Raw genomic sequence first — 17,454 nt, 5'->3', positions numbered from 1 at the left:
CCTAGTCCATTATCCAACACCCCTAACAGAACTGCCTAAAAACCTCCGGCTTTCGGTCAGAGATACTGGCCTTCTGCTCTTTTCTGCAGCTCAATGACAACTCACTGCTGCTTCCAGCTATTCTAGCTCCTAGCCAGGTTTTTTGCTCTGTGGAGTCATGGGAGACTTTTTCCTCTCAGCCACTGATAAGAGGTGCGGTCTCCTCCGGTTGCTGGAGGTAGTCATCTAAAAAAACCCTATCCTTGGCCAAGCCGCTCAGTAGAGAACTAGCACACTAGGGGTTTGGTTTGGGAAGGATGAGAGCCTCAAGGACTCCAAGGAATCACAGGGAGAGAGGCAAGAGAGCTGGAGGGGCACACACTGCAGACCAAAAATCCTGTAGGAACCCCAGGATGGGGGCAAGAATGCTGGAGATGGTGCAAAGAGAGTAGAGTCTGCTGGCCACAGCATACAGAAGAAAAGATAAGTTCAGCTCCCCCTGCTGGTAGAAGGCAGCAAGTGGCAGGTTTCTAAAAAAAACAAAACCAAAAAACCTTTACTTCTGAATGTCAGTCTGGGGAGGCAATGGAAGTGCACTGGGGAGATAGCACTCTGCTCTTGTCTCCTCACAGCCACACACCAGACATTTAGCCATGCACATTGAAGTGTTTGAGAATATTTAGTATCACTGTCACTCATCAATTCACCTGAACAGTTCTTTTGGAGCAGTGGATGCTCACTGGGGTCAATGCTAATACCATGCATTTGTGCGCTCACGGTCCTTTGAAAAAAAATAAAAAGTTTTCTGTGCACCCTATAATTCCATTCCTAAAACAGAATTACAGGATCTTAATTTATCTGTCCCACCCCTCAAAAAGTAACCAAGCAAACAAGACCAGTCCATACTACCTACTAGCATACCTGCAAAATTCTATTTGAAAAATTAGGGCCAAATTGTTCTCCCCCTAGAACAGAATTGTTCTATTTTTCACTGAGGAGAGAACTGATGTGGCACAACTACTATTTAAACCCCTGGATGTAGGTTTACAATCTGAAAATGGACATGCCCATAAAACAGTAGCATGAATGTTACTGGCGTGTTGTCTATTGAGGACACACTTGGCCATGACTTCTATTCTTCATGTGTATCTTTCATACACTCAGCATTAAGGTAAAACTCCTAATAATTTTAGAAGATATTAGCAAAGATTTTCAAAAGTTATTTTGGGCGCCTCAATTTTGGGCACAAACAGCACTTATTTCTACAGATGAAAGATTCTGTATTTACTGTATAATACTATTTATAACCTTATTCTTTATTTCAAATAATTGCTTTGATCATCAGAATTAAAAAAAAAAAGTCACCAGAACTGACTTGGGTCCTGTTCCTAGGACTGGGCCCTTAAAATGCCAAAGATGCTAGGTCAGATAGAACCGGCCTGATCAGACAGAGAAACTTCTGTATTATTCAGCTTTCAAAAGTGATTTTATGACATGCTAACATCAATCCATAACATTTCTTCTGGATCTTATTACCTGGAAGTAATATTGCAAATTGCTCAAAGGCGATGTAAACCCTTTATAACATAGAGATTAAAAAGCATTAATTTTTCATGCATACATTTGTAAGCTGCTGATGAACAACAGCACTGATCTGCCACTGTGCTCGTTCAGGACTGGCACATTGCTCCATGTGAAAGGACACTATAGACATTGTACATAATTCAGCACCTGAACACAGTTACAGCACAGAAGCTCTAGCATACTCCAGAACTCATCTTCTCTCTTGCCTACAATCACCAGAAGTATTATCAGCTTGAAGGAATGTAGTGAAGCACTGTCTCTACAATAGAATCAGGCCTGGTAAAGCTATAGTTGCCACTACAACATAACCATCATCTATCTTCCTCCAATGGAGCTACAGCAGCAGAATAATGGAGTTGCCTAATGTGAAGGGGATGGTGAAATAAATAATATACTGTAACTGAATAATTAAGAATTAATTATTTAAAATCCTTATTTGCATCAAAGAATGAACCATTTAAGATGTAACCTACTTTATCTCTTTCTATACCAACAAGAGGAAACAAATAATTTGTGTCAACCATAAGAGAATGCCCTGTTATGAAAGGCACCTGATTCTATGTTCTTATTCTAGTAAATATGTAAGATGTCTTCAGGTTCTTGGATTTTTTTCTTTTTTTAATAAAAGCCCACTCTGACACATCTATAGGGCTGCTTTGGTTTCCTTATACATAATCTGGAATAAGATACACATGGGCAAAAGTTTGATGTTCAATGCTTATTATGCCAACCAGAAAACCATAAGTTAACTGTTGCAATACTTCATAATTAAAGAAATTCAGGAAACCTCCTGCCAATATGTAGGTTCTGGGGAAAGAGGTAGACACCATGTAAAGTGAGGAGGTGGGCTAACAAGCTAGACTTTCAATACAGGCGTTGTTAGTGCTCATTTCAGTCATTAGTAAGATGTTTGATGCACTATTTAAAGGTACTGAGGGCCTAATTCTACCACCCTTACTCACTTTGAACCAGATTCTGATGCCCTTACCTACACTAACATTTTCCTCCTCCTCCCCCTGCAGGCCATGAGTTAATTAGTTAATTAACAGTCCCACTGATTTCAGTGGGACTACTTGCAGAGTGAGGCACTATGCAATGTGAGAAAGGATAACAGAATCAGGCCCAGAATAATTTTTCAAACAAACATTAACAGATAGATTAAACTGCCCTCTGAAAAACAAAATTTATTTGCTCTGGTAATATGGCTGGAATGAGGAGTTCTCAACACTTCATGCCTTGGTCACCAAGAACAGGAATGAATGAATGGAACACACATAGGTCAAACACATTCATTAAAAATAGATACAGGCCAGACTAGATAAGAAGATTTACATTTACTTGGCTAGGTAGATTTTGTTTGTAAAACCTTAAATAAGAGCAGTTTTGAATCTGCATAAGACCTACATGGGCGCATATACACCTGACCCAGCAAAGTAAATGTTTGCTCTGACAGAGGGAGAGCAACAACAAACTATTAACCAACACCACAACCAGGGATGTGAAATTTACCACAGATTGCTCTGTAAATCAGTCTGCCTGGAGTCTGGAAGGCACCTCAGCTCAGTGCAGTTTGTCCTTTCCAAGAATAAGTCAGATCCTTCAACAACTGGCTGTAATCACAGTGTCAAAGCCTAGGACGCAGGCAACCCCCTGCTCCCCCTCCCTCCAGAGTGGTGCCTTATGGCAGCAGCATTTGACCCCAAGCAGCTGTCAGGACATCAGGGAAGAAGGACATTGGAGGGCAGAGGGCGGGCTGCACGAAGTGGTGGCTCATAGCCCCACAAGGGCACTGCCAGCAGCGGAGACCCCAGGGGGAAGCGAAGTTTACTACTCACACAGTGAAGTGATACACGAAGCACTTCCAGCCGGTGGGTCTCTCTAGGAAGTTATAGACCCTGCCTTGGATGTTGGTCCTGCTCAGCAGCGGTCTGCGGATGCTGTAGATGGAGACCCGAGGGTCCAAGTTGATGTGTGGCCGGGGGCAGTCCGTGTTCACCACCACCATCTCTCTCTTGTAGGGCGGCTCGCCCCGATCCGGATCCGCCGGCTGGCTGGAGCCCTGCTGCATCTGCTCCTGGTCGGGGGCCATAGGGGCGTAGTGGGCATTGGGGGTGCTTTCGGCCAGCTCCAGGGCGGAGGGCTTCTTGCTGGGAGTCATGCTCCCTTTCCGGGACCCAGGCAGCCGTCCCAAGCTCCAGCGTCTCTTCTCAGGCTTGGGGGAGGAGGTCATGGCCGGAGGGGCGTAAGGGGAAGGCGGAGGAGGAGTGTGCGCGACGAAGGAGGGAAAGGGGCAGCCGCTGCAGGGACGGGAGGCAGGGATGCAACCCCGGCGCTGCCCCGGGGAAGGAAGGCGGGAGAGGGACAGCCAGCCACCGCCGGGGCGTCTCTCACACACTCCCTCCGCCGCTCCCGCAGCGCTCCTAGCCCGGCCCACCCCGGGGGACGGCCCCCGCCGGGAAAGGTACGAGGTCTCCGCCTCCCTGCCCGGCTGCCACCCGAGCCCCGGGGACAGCGGGAGCTGCCTGGTCCCCGCCCGGGGCATTCCCCGGACAGTTGGCACGGACGGCTCGTTCCTCTTGGCGCGCGTCCAAGCTCGCGCCAGGCTCGCTCGGTTGGAGGAGGGTGTAAAGCAGAAAGCCCGCCCTGGGCACTGCCCGCTCCACGGGGCCGGGGCAGGTCAGACACTGCCCCGCCGCGCGCAGCCTCGCCCGCCTGCCTGCCGGTCGGTGGCAGCGGAGATGGGGCTCGGGTGCTGCCTTGGGGTTGGAGCAGGTAATGGGGACCGGATTGTCTCTGTGGGACGGATGAGCCAGACGCCAGCCCTGGGAAGGGAAAGGAAAAAGCCACTCTTTGGGTTGGATTGTTTTTTGTTTGTTTGTTTTTTGTTTGTTTTTTGTAATGGATGATTGGTGGGGCTTACATTAAGGGGCAATTTCCAGAGGGGTTTCGCTTGTGTCCTTGTTTCAACCAAGCAGGGGAGAAAAGGCCCTAGCCAACCTCTGTTCAGGTGACTATCCCTTCTGTGGAGATTGGGTCCAACGCTAGTGCAGAGAGCAGCCTCTTCTTTCTGGAGTAAAGGAGGATTGGGAAGAGAGGACAGCACCGTGGCTCACTGGCCAGCCTCCAGGGGAGAAAGCAGCTGCATCCTTTCAAGCCTGCAGTAACTTTTTCCAAGGTGCATGTAAGAGCAGGTGAGGGGCTTTACCTCAGAAGGGTCTTTCTAAGGAACAAGCCCTTTGCAGGGCCTTATTCATATGTTGTTGATGCTGGTGCAGGGCTGTGTCTACAGACACAATGTCCTCAACTAGATCTCTAGGTGTAAATAATAATTTGTGTCTTAGACTTTGGTGTTAAACTGTTCTTTTTATTATCTCACCGCCTCCCACGCACACTGCATCTGTCCATTTCCTCCACTGGTTGCATCCTATCTGACATGCAGACTCTGAGTAGGACTTGTCAGAAATTCTCCCCCAGAAGGTTTGGGGGCAGAAATTCTCCCCCAACTCTTTGGCAGCCTAACCTGGCAGGCTGATGGAGAGCTGAGAGTGTGGAAGCTCTGGGAAAGCCAGCCCCCAAGTTCCCAGGCTGTCAGCTCTTCAGCACGCCAGGCTCCCAAGGTCCACAGCTCCAGGGCAGCCCACTAGGCAGACTGCCCATAAGCCAGAGATCCCAGGGGGTACAAGGTCAGAGACAGGGCCATTCGCTTTCCCACAGTAATTAAAAAAGTTTGATTTTCATTCCAAAGTAGAATCAAACCATATTTTGAAATATTGAAATCCTCTGTGAAATGGAATTACCTTTCTCCCCACAACTCTAATTGTGAGGTTACTGGTGCAGGGACTGTCTTCCTTGTTATTTCTCTGTAACAGTGCCTTTCACAATGGGGCCCTAGTTTTTCATTGTGGGTTCTAGGTGCTACCATGATATAAATAAACGATGAATCGGTGATTGAACTAGAGAGTAATAAGTTTTGCCCCTCAGCTCTCAGACTATAGTTGACTACCTTTAAAATATGTTTGCTTTTGTGGAGGCTGCTGCTGTATGTGTTTGGCCAGTACTGTTAGGTTATATGAGGGCTTGGCCTAGTTTTTTTGTCTACTGTTTTAAGCAATGACTTACTTTACTATGACAAATTGTTTCACGCCACAGTCACAAGAGCCTATGCTGCAGCAATTAGCTAACCATTTCTATTCCCAGACCTAAAAGGGAGATTATCTTTGGTCTGGAGAGCTGTTTTTTTTCTTCTAGCCCAGAATAGAATAGAACTAGTTAACAAGCATAGCTATGCTGAGTTCATGGGCGATACTTGTGCTTAAACAAAAATGTTGTGGTAAGATAAGGGGCTATATAAAGTTAAACAAAAACAGCCTTACTAATTGCAGCTCCATTCAAACCAGAGAGAGCTATAGAGCGGGATTGGGCCAGATCCACAGGTGGTGTAAATGAGCATGATTTTATGATCTGGCCCCTTGTCTTTTAAATGAAGAAAAGTAAAACATTGGTCTTTCAAACAATAAAGACTAAATACATCTGTTTGAAAAATAAGCTGGCAGTGATTGTTTTTCATGAGAAAAAACAAATATAATTAGCAAGTCACGTTAGCAAAACAGCATGCCAGAAGAGGTAAGGTCTGCCTTTCATCTAATCTACAGCCAGCCAGATTGTGCCTAATTGGCACTGACCCATGTTGGGTGTGGTATGAAATCACTATCTGTCAAGAGCTTTCTGTGCCAGATAGGGAGAATTCACATGCTGCACTGTGGTGTAGCATACCACCCTTTCTGTACCCAGCCAGCTCCGCTGACCAGTACATGGGTGTTGGAGATCATGGCCATGCCTCCTTACTGTCTCCTTTGTGATACCTTCACAGCTGCCAACTTTAACGTGGTAAATAAGCACCCCGACTTTCACAATAAGCCAAAAATCAAGCTAATCCCATTTCAAAACAAGGCCAAAACAAGCCAATCCCTAAGAACCCCAACACTCTGTGTGACTAGATCCCTCCGGCGTGCAGTCTGGGCCTGCAGTGGGCCTGCTGTGCACCCCTGACTCTCCCCCCCTTGCCCCTGCTTGTCCCTTACCCCTGCTATCTCCCCCTTGCCCCTGCTTGCCAGGAGCCAATTACAAAAAAAAAAAAAAAAAAGCAACAAGCTACAAGCCAAACAAGCAACAAGCCAAAAACTAGCCAACAAACAACTCACAAGCCAGTTAAGCCAAAAACAAGCCCAATTTCTGCCCCCCCCCTTTTTTGGTGGGTTTGGCATGTCTGGGTACCTTGTGCCTCTGGGTTTGCTAGAAGAGAATAGACCTTGTGCTCTCTCAAGTGCACAGACTGTAATTGTGCTCGGTCCTTGTGCATAGGATGTAAGGGGAAAGAGAGTACCTCTCCAGACCCTGTGCACCTGTACAAAGGCCATGAAAAATCTGCCCCTTATTATAACCAATTGTATGATTTAATAACAAGGTTTTTGTTTCTAATCTAGTCAAAATGATAATTTGGTTTTTGGATTAGCCAATGGAATTGCTGATAACGCAAAGAGGAAAGTTTTGGATTTCAGTAGAAATAAAATGATGCCTTCTCTCTGGCCACCAGTACCAACTTCCTGGGCTCTGAATTAGCAGGGATTTTAGTAATGTCTGATTGTGGTGTGCTTGGCAGCCAGCAAGACCATCCGTGTGACTCTTTGGGGCAGATTGCAAGGGTCCCTCACCTTTATTTATATGAGATGAGCAGTTACCCATATGAGAAGTGTACTCACAAACTAACTTTTTGTATATTGCCAATCTCTTTTGTTATGGGGTTTCACACGTAAGCCCAGTGTGAAAAATGAACAAATTCAATTATTATCCTCCATTGGTTGAGGCCTACCACACTGGGGTTCTGGTCCTTGACCAGGACTCCTGGGCCCTATGATGATAATATTAATAATGTTTTGATATGGAAAAGCTAATCTATTTGTTTTTTAAATAAAATAGGACATTTCTATAAAAGCAAGGCATATTTTTTTGGACAAGACAGTAACCGATCCCCGGAGATACAGAGAAGAAGATTGAAGAATCAAGAAAAATAAGGGACAACAAAGATGCCTGAAAGGTAAACTTTAAATTTGAGTAGGATGCTCTTGGAAACCTGAGTAATTGTTTTACGGATACTGTGACATGGTTTTATATTTTCTTAATTAAAACATGAGATGATGACAAAAGAGATGGTCGGAATTCTGAGACAGGTTTTAGACTTGAAGAGAGGAAACTTTTACATAACTCAAATACATTATTTTCAGCATACAAAACAAGACAGAAGATGGACTCATCCAGTTAAAGAAGTAAAAGAAGAAAATTAAAGGTTAAAAAAATTGAGGAATATATTTGTACCTAAGTAAACAAATACAGCAAGGTGAACAAATAAGAAGAATTAAAAGTGATCTAAATGATGGAGAGTATGACATAACTGAAAGCTAGTGGGATGATTCTCTCAAATGAAATGTCAAAATTGAGTTCTTAGCACCTGAATCCACAGATTGACAGAGCTAGAAGAGTACACAGAAGTCACCTACTACAGGACAGGCCCAACAAAGAAAATAACAGAACGCCACTAGCTGTCACCTTCAGCCCCCAACTAAAACCTCTCCAACGCATTATCAAGGATCTACAACCTATCCTGAAGGACGACCCATCACTCTCACAAATCTTGGGAGACAGGCCAGTCCTTGCCTACAGACAGCCCCCCAACCTGAAGCAAATACTCACCAGCAACCACACACCATACAACAGAACCACTAACCCAGGAACCTATCCTTGCATCAAAGCCCGTTGCCAACTGTGTCCACATTTCTATTCAGGGGACACCATCATAGAGCCTAATCACATCAGCCATGCTATCAGAGGCTCGTTCACCTGCACATCTACCAATGTGATATATGCCATCATGTGCCAGCAATGCTCCCCTGCCATGTACATTGGTCAAACTGGACAGTCTCTACGTAAAAGAATAAATGGACACAAATCAGATGTCAAGAATTATAACATTCATAAACCAGTCGGAGAACACTTCAATCTCTCTGGTCACTCGATTTCTTATCTAAAAGTGACTATTCTTCAACAAAAAAACTTAAAAAACAGACTCCAACGAGAGACTGCTGAATTGGAATTAATTTACAAATTGGATACAATTAACTTAGGCTTGAACAGAGACTGGGAGTGGTTGAGTCATTATACAAAGTAAAACTATTTCCCCTTGTTTATTCCCCCTCCCCCCCGCCCACTGTTCCTCAGACGTTCTTGTTAACTCCTGGAAATGTGCTGGAAATGGCCCACCTTGATTATCACTTCAAAAGGTTTTCTCTCCCCCCACCCTAATCTCCTGCTGGTAATAGCTCATCTTAAGTGATCACTCTCCTTATAATGTGTATGATAAACACCCGTTTTTTCATGGTCTGTGTGTATTTAAATCTCCTCACTGTACTTTCCACTTTATGCATCCGATGAAGTGAGCTGTAGCTCACGAAAGCTTATGCTCAAATAAATTGGTTAGTCTCTAAGGTGCCACAAGTCCTCCTTTTCTTTTTGTGAATCCAGAGAATAATTACTTTAATTATAATGCAGAAGAGTCATTAAGTACCTGGTATTTTATGTACAGCATGCAACATTTTCAAATATAAACAATTATATAATATGTATGCACCAATTCCAGTTTCTCATCATACAAGTTATTCTTGTCTCTCTATTCATTTATATATAAACCTTTTGTATTTTGTTTCTATTTTACAAAAGAAAAAAATAATTTAAAACAGAAGAAAATAAAAACTCTGAGGAGCACTGTATAGATAAAAGAACTAGGAATAGAAAGAAGAGGGGGAAGAGTGTCAAAAATGCATACCAAGTCAGGCAGCAATGCTTTGATACCGAAGACAGTAGTGAAATGCTTTGGATAAGGAGGATACAGGGAATTAAAAATTAAGGAGGAACTGTAATACAGTCAACATGGTCACTGCTGCTCAGTAGTAATTACAATTTACAATCTATGAAGGACACAGTAAATATTTAATAATCAGAAAGGAAAGGTTAATAAGATATGATATTGTTAACTTATTATAACAAGGTACCATGTTATACATTTGCATCTGGAGGAAGATGGTACATTTGGAATTGGATTTTAAAAGGTGAGCAGCATTGGCCTAATTCTGCTCCCATTAAAGTCTATGGCAAAATTCCCAGCTCCATTGACGTTGATAGGAGCAGAGCGAGTCCATCATTCAGCACTCTTAAAAATCACACCCTGAGTCTATGGTAGATCGTGAATTTTTGTCCCGCCTTGGGGCTGCTTTTATATTCATCACCCATGTATATAGTTGAATGTGAGATGTATTTTTAAGATCTTTCTGATCTTTTGAGTTTTATATATTATATAGCATAAAAATGCAGAGTCACATCTTTCATCATTACTGAACATTTATAAGGCAGAGTTGGTGCAGTGAGTTACAGAAGAGGAACACGCTTTCTTTGTGTAATTAGTTCCCTGTATCTAATGTAAGAGTCTTGCAGTTTGAAAGCATATGGGTGCTCTGTGTGTCCTGAAAACCAAAGCACTTACACTGGCAATTACAGACTTCCGTGTCAGACAGTTTTTCAACATAACTAAGTTTGACTTCGATATCTGCATTCTAACTGTTGCTGCTAAGGGTTTTTTCCGTTTTCTTCTCTCTCTCTCTTTTTTTTTTTTTGGTGCTACTTCCTGTTTAATGAAAACTTCTTTGCAGCTGTGGAGATGGGGGTGGGGAGAGAAGTTTTTGATGTAAACAAACTTTCCATGGAGAAACAGCAAAATACGTTTTAACAACAACAACTCCTCGCTTAAAATCAGTGATAGTGCTTACCTGAATTCCACTCACTGTAGAGTCCCTTGGTTAATTATTCTGTAAGAAGTCTGTTTAAAAAGCCAACCAAAGAAATAGATAACTGTGACTCAGTAAGGAACTGAGAAGTATTGTCCGTAGTGAACTATGGTTCAGTGAAATACAGAATGTTTCAGACACTTTCATACATTAACATATGCACAGTTTTTCAAACTCTCACAATATTCACCGTTTTTCTTAATGCCCCAACTCCTGGAGGCAAGTAATTACATGAGAATCTCAGCTTTCAGGGAAAAAAATGTTTCTAGCCATCACAGTTGCAAAGTAAAGCTTGAGAACAAGACTCTAAAGGATCAAAAACCAGAAAGCAAATAAAAAGAATCCTAAATTTCTTTATTTACTGTTTTTAACTCTCATTAGTTTTAAGTCAGTATCATGATTTTTGAGGAATTGACTTATTTTTAAATGCTTAGGGTGGGCAAAAGTATATACAGGCTACTGCTTGGAGTTTTCAGTGCACATGTGAATGAATTAGACATTGTTTTAAATTGTTAATAAGTCACAATATGCCCTCATACCACACTACTAGAATCAAAAGCTGAGATTTTTAAAGCTACCTACAATATTGGGTCACCCAAATCCCATTAAAACTAATGAGGACTGAGTGTCCAGATACTCTAGGTGATTTAGAATTTGTCCCAGTCTTCAATGTATTTTAAACTGTGCAGCACCTGAGGATCTCAGCAGTGGGGTGCATCATAAATATAATTATTATAATACTGAATAATTAAAAGAAAATGTATCAGAATGAACTATTTTAACTAAGGCCTAGAAAGTTTTACCAGCATAGCTATGGCAGTTAGGAATGGGGGGAGGGGTGGGTGGAAATCACACCCCTAACTAACAGCTCTGCTAGCAAAGCCCAAGTGTGGACGCAATTATACTGGCCCCAAAAAGAAAAACAAAAAACACCCTTTTGCTGACATAGATCATTCCGTTCAGGGAGCTAGTTTAACCTACAAACAAAAAGCGAGGAAAAAAGAAGCTTTTGCTGATATAAGCTGTGTTTCCCAAGGGGAGGGGGCTGTTGCTCGTATAGCTCTTCCAGCAAACTTTTTAAGTGCAGAGAAGGCCTAAATTTGATAATGAAGAGGAGTTGAGATATTAGGTTTCTTTTTCTTCTTCTTTTCTTTCTGTCATAGTTTAGCACAGAGGCCCTGCTTTTACTTGGTATTCAGCAAACAGCTGGTGTAGCTCAGACTCATAGACTTTAATGTCAGAAGGGACCACCATGATCATCTCCTACTCACCATGATTCCCTCCTACACATTGCAGGCCTGCATCATCGCTACTCTGAAGATGACAAAGAAAGACTCAATTTATACCAATTGAATTTACTCTGGTTTCAATCATGGATAACTGCTACCTGTACATACTATGGCTTCCTTTGTCGAGCCATGAAATTTTTACCAGTGCAGCTACACTTGTTGCTGGCCTCTGATGGCTGAATCAGAGCTAAGCCCAAATATAGACCAGGCCTTATACATTTCTCCCCTTTATATGCACCTATAATTGTTGTTATTGCACCTATCAATTTAAGAACAGTCCTCATTGGTATGTATTCTATTCCATTCAAGAACCCAATAACTTACTTTACTGTTCTTGGAATATTAGGATTTGGGCTCCCTGCTACTGTTTCAGAATTTTAGGCTATGGTCCTGCAGAAACTTATGCATATGCTTTACTTTAAGCATGAAAGTCATTCCACTGACTTCCCATTGAAGTCAATGGAATGACTTGCATGCGTACATGTGTGCTTAATTTTAAGTATTTGCTGGACTAGGCCTTATTTTGTTACACATGCTTGAGGAAGGAAAGGAAGGCTTGTTAAAGAAATTCCTGCTTCTTTCTGCCTTGTCTACCCACTGGGTATTTGCCCTGATTTCAGCCACTGCTGGCCAGCTATTGCTGTAACTGTACCAATGCAAACTCCAAGTTTAGACAAGGAAACCAGTATTAGCTATCATTTATATCAGTGTAGTTTACCCCAGTATCAAGTGTTTGGCTCCACTGGTGCAAAATAGTGGCTTTGTCCATGTACACTAAAGTTTTGTTTTAGCATAGTTACACAGGTGGCTGGAATCTTATGACAAATCTCTGTTTTTACCTTTTAGTCAGTTTATTGTAACTAGGCTTTCCTGGTCTATGCTAAGTGATGGCAGCATCACACTACTAGTATCTTACTCATATTATTGTCAGGGAAAGAATGACTCACATTACAGCAGTCATTATAACATGGATGTTATGACTAGCAACCCCAGTTACAGACACAAGGTAGTTACTTGACCTGAAACATTCATGTGCACTCAATACATAACACCACAAGAGTGTGCTATCAGTTTCGTTTTAATAGCCTTCCTAGGCCTAATCTACACTGTTACTCTTTTACTAACTCTTCCCACCAGTTCCGCTCCACTGGTAGGAGTGCTAGTGGAGACAAGGCAACACCAGTCACCAGAATTTTAACCACTGCAACATCTAGCACAGCTCTCAGTAGAATCAGTGATAGCAACACTGGGAAATAGTAGGGTGAAATGGCCGGTGTAGACTACAGTTCTAGAGCATATTATCACTGCTGGCCTTCAACCCTGGAAATACAACAATAGAAGGCGGATAGGCAAACAACATATATCTGCCTGTTCTGAAACATCACCTTCTTGTGGCTGCTTAAGGGTTTAACAACTGTATTAGAGAGAATAGTTCCTGACATGACTGAGCAAAGTGTGAGCGGGCCAAACATGCATGTGTCAGTACTTGAAGTTCACATCAACTGCTCACTAGGCTCATAAATAGACATTGTCTGAAAAGAATAGAACAGCTTTTAAATGTTTGTTAGTATGATCTTTTGTTAATTTATTTAAAGAAAAATGACACAGAAAATAGCTTACAATTTAGAGGGTTGAAATTGGTTTGAGCAAACATTTTTGCTAAGAGTTAATTTGTCTGCAGCTATAGCGGTGAGGTTGGGACTATGATTGGTAGAGATAAGTAGGTCAGTTACAGGAAACAAAGAGAAACATATTATTTAGCATGTACCAGAGATAGCCGATAAACCTGACTCTGGAGGCTGTTTGGATAAGCAACCAGAAGATTGACCTACGACGATTATCAATTTTTAAGAGCTTCATGCCCACACCCCCTAACATATCCTGCCTAAACACATGAAGTACACATCTACCTTTATACACATTTCATCCTTGAGACCAGCTCTTACTCTTTATGATTCTTCACTGGGTTACACGTATTGGGGGATGCGCGCAATTCTTTTTTTTTTTTTTTTTTTCTTTTCAGGAATTCTAGGGCTTACAAAGTGCCCAGGTTTTAGGCCATAAAGCACAGACCAAACAAAGCATTTAAGCTTATGAGTATTCCCACTGGCTTCATGTGCTTCCAGTTAAGTATATGCCAAAAAGCTTTGTTAGATTGGGGCCTACATTTTTATGATGAAAAGCATTTTAATATTTGCTATTTGTGCTGTCTGCTTAGTCCCCTCATTCACATATGAATTAATGCTTCAGTTCCCAGACTGAATGACTGAAACGGTTATCAACAGGAGAATATACCAAACAAGTCACTTCCGGTTCAAACTTTCGATCAAGTGAGCCTTGCAAACATCTCTGCAAATACACTACGAGTTTATGTCGGATTTAGCAGCGCTAAATCGAATTAACCCTGCACCCGTCCACACAACGAAGCCATTTTTTTTGGCATAAAGGACTCTTAAAACCGATTTCTGTACTCCTCCCCAACGAGGGGATTAGCGCTGAAATCGACATCGCCGTTTCGAATTAGGGTTAGTGTGGATGCAATTCGAAGGTATTGGCCTCCGGGAGCTATCCCACAGTGCACCACTGTGACCGCTCTGGACAGCACTCTGAACTCGGATGCACTGGCCAGGAGTACAGGAAAAGCCCCGGGAACTTTTGAATCTCATTTCCTGTTTGGCCAGGCGAGCTCATCAGCACAGGTGACCATGCAGTCCCAGAATCAAAAAAGAGCTCCAGCATGGACTGAACAGGAGGTACTGGATCTGATCACTGTACAGGGAGAGGAATCCGTGCTATCAGAACTACGTTCCAAAAGACAAAATGCCAAAACATTTAAAAAAATCTCCGAGGCCATGAGGGACAGAGGCTACAGCAGGGACACAACACAGTGCCGCGTGAAACTTAAGGAGCTCAGATAAGTGTACCAGAAAAGCAAAGAATCAAATGGATGCTCCGGGACAGAGCCCCAGACATGCTGCTTCTACGCTGAGCTGCATGCCATTCTAGGGGGGGCTGCCACCACTACCCCACCCCTGTCCGTGGATTCCGATGATGGGGTACTCTCCACTATGCCTGAGGATTTTGCAGACAGGGAAGATGGGGAGGAGGAGGACGAGCTTGAGGAGAGCACACAGCACACTGTTCTCCCCAACGGCCAGGATCTTTTTATCACCCTGACTGAAATACCCTCCCAACACAACGAAGCCAGAGAAGGGACCTCTGGTGAGTGTACCTTTTAAAATATAATACAGGTTATAAAAGCAAGCGTTTTTAATGATTAAGTAGCCCTGAGGACTTGGGATGCATTCGTGGCCATTACAGCTATTGGAAAAGTCTGTTAACGTGTCTGTGGATGGAGTGGAAATCCGCCAGGGACATCTCTATGAAGCCTTTGCAGAAGGTTTCTGGGGAGAGCAGCCTTATTCTGTCCTCCATGGAAGGACACTTTACCACGCCATGCTAGTAGCAAGTAATCTGGTATCATTGCATGACAAAGTCTGGCAGCGTATGGTTCCGGTGTTTGCTGCCATTCAAGCAACAGCCGTTCTTTATCTCTCTGTGTTATCCTCAGGAGAGTGATATCGTTCATGGTAACCTGGTTGAAATAGGGGAATTTAATTAAGGGGACATTCAGAGGTGGCCTTTCCTACTGGGCTGTTTGCCTGCGGCTGAAAAGAAATCCTCCCCGCAGTTAGCCACGCGGTGGTGGTGGGGGCATTGGCGCTGAGCTGTTCGCGTTTGGCTAGCAGGGATCTTCCCTGATACCAGCCACGCGGTGTGGGGAGGGGTAAAGCGATCATCCCAGAGAATTGGATGGGGCGGGGGGTTAGTTTGGTTTCTGCTGCTGCACGTTAACAGGAAAACCGCAGCACTAAATGGCCAACTCAACGTGCTTTGCTTGGTATGGGAGAGGAGGGCGCTGCTGTTATGAAGGTTGCAGAAGCCGAAAGACTATGGCTTACCATGGCCACCTGCAAGCCAAATTCTGTTGCCCAGCCCTGCGTGTGTGATCTCGAACCCCAAAGCCACAGGCACTCAATATAAGATGAAAATGCGACCTTGTACCAAAATCACATGTGCTATATAATGTGAATAGTGTTGTTCACCGTGAAAGATTGTTCTGTAAAATGTATCTTTTAAAATACTATACTCCCTTTTTTTCCTCCAGCAGCTGCAAATGTTTCAAGCCTCCCTCCTCCGTCCCAAAGGCCATCTCAGATAAGGCGGCGAAAAAAAGGCACGCGCGATGAAATGTTCTCTGAGTTCATGCAGTCGTCCGGCACTGACAGAGCTCAGCAAAATGTGTGGAGGGACACAATAGCAGAGTACAGGAAAGTGGCCGATGAACGTGAGGAGAGGTGGTGGCAGGAAGATCAGAGGAGGCATGAGGCAACGCTGGGGCTACTGCAGGATCAAACAGACATGCTCCAGCGTCTGGTGGAGGTTCATGAATGGCAGCAGGATCACAGACTGCCGCTGCAGACCCTGCTTAACTGCTCTCCCTCCTCTCCAAGCTCCATAGCATCCTCACCCAGACGCCCAAGAACACGGGGGCAGGGGAGGAGGCTCCGGGCACCCAACCACTCCACCTCAGTGGACAGCCCAAGCAACAGAAGGCTGTCATTCAAGAAGTTTTAAAGTGGCCTTTTCCTTCCCTCCTATCACACCCAACCCGGGCTATCTTGTGAGTTATCTCCCTATTTTTATAATAAATTAATAAAGAATACATGTTTTTTAAACGATAGTGACTTTATTTCCTTTGCAAGCAAGCTGTGATCGAAGGGGGGAGGGCGGGTGGCTTACAGGGAATTCAGAGGCAACCAAGGGGGCGGGTTTTCATCAAGGAGAAACAAACAGGAGTGTCACACAGTACCCTGGCCAGTCATGAAACTGGTTTTCAAAGCTTCTCTGATGCGCAGCGCTTCCTGCTGTGCTCTTCTAACCGCCCTGGTGTCTGGCTGCACGTGTTCAGTGGCCAGGCTATTTGAATCAACCTCCCACCCCTCCATAAACGTCCCCCCCTTACTCTCACAGAGATTGTGAAGCATACAGAAGCAGCAATAACAATGGGAATATTGGTTTCGCTGAAGTCTGAGCGAGTCAGTAAATTGTGCCAGCGACCCTTTAAACGTCCAAATGCGCACGCTACCACCATTCTGTACTTGCTCAGCCTATAGTTGAACAGCTCCTGACTACTGTCCAGGGTGCCTGTGTACAGCTTCATGAGCCAGGGCATTAAGGGGTAGGCTGGGTCCCCAAGGATAACTATAGGCATTTCAACATCCCCAACAGTTATTTTCTGGTCTGAGAAGTAAATCCCTTCCTGCAGCCATTTAAACAGACCAGAGTTCCTGAAGACGCGAGCGTCATGAACCTTTCCCGGCCATCCCACGTTGATGTTGGTGAAACGTCCCTTGTGATCCACTAGTGCTTGCAGCACCATTGAAAAGTACCCCTTGTGGTTTATGTACTGGCTGCCCTGGTGGTCCGGTCCCAAGATAGGGATATGCGTTCCGTCTATAGCCCCACCACAGTTAGGGAATCCCCCCTGCACATTTTCCAGAGTCACTACCTTTGATAGCAGCAGCTCAATGATTGCATTGGCTACTTGGATCACAGCAATCCCCACAGTAGATTTGCCCACTCCAAATTGATTCCCCACAGACCGGTAGCTGTCTGGCGTTGCAAGCTTCCACAGAGCTATTGCCACT

The 17,454-nt window shown here is 43.9% G+C and overlaps 1 protein-coding gene and 1 long non-coding RNA gene across 7 annotated transcripts in view; one reads left to right on the top strand and one right to left on the bottom strand.

Annotated features, from left to right (window-relative positions):
• KCNQ1 (potassium voltage-gated channel subfamily Q member 1) overlaps window positions 1-4,214 on the bottom strand; it is a 534,726-nt gene extending 530,512 nt beyond the window's left edge. For 2 of the 3 annotated variants that reach the window (XM_077820035.1, XM_077820036.1), the window contains exon 1: window positions 3,399-3,840. In XM_077820035.1, coding sequence (XP_077676161.1) covers window positions 3,399-3,793 — 395 coding nt within the window. In that variant the 5' untranslated portion in view covers window positions 3,794-3,840. Of the gene's footprint in view, window positions 1-3,398 lie in introns of all 3 variants that reach the window. The other variant, XM_077820034.1, reaches the window with a different exon arrangement.
• On the top strand, window positions 4,092-16,424 carry LOC144266602 (uncharacterized). 4 transcript variants are annotated; one of them, XR_013346485.1, is made up of 4 exons: window positions 4,092-4,335; window positions 4,539-4,754; window positions 7,540-7,657; window positions 15,912-16,424. It is a non-coding gene; the product is annotated as an uncharacterized LOC144266602 (long non-coding RNA). The 4 variants fall into 4 exon arrangements; XR_013346484.1 differs by lacking the exon at window positions 4,092-4,335 and having other exon boundaries at window positions 4,358-4,754; window positions 15,915-16,424; XR_013346483.1 differs by lacking the exon at window positions 4,092-4,335 and having other exon boundaries at window positions 4,358-4,754.
• Window positions 16,425-17,454: the final 1,030 nt, after the last annotated feature.

This window comes from Eretmochelys imbricata, chromosome 6 (assembly GCF_965152235.1).
Source record: "Eretmochelys imbricata isolate rEreImb1 chromosome 6, rEreImb1.hap1, whole genome shotgun sequence".
Lineage (NCBI taxonomy): Eukaryota > Metazoa > Chordata > Testudines > Cheloniidae > Eretmochelys > Eretmochelys imbricata.
The sequence above is the reverse complement of the archived record's forward strand: the minus strand, read 5'-3'. Positions and strand labels throughout refer to the sequence as shown.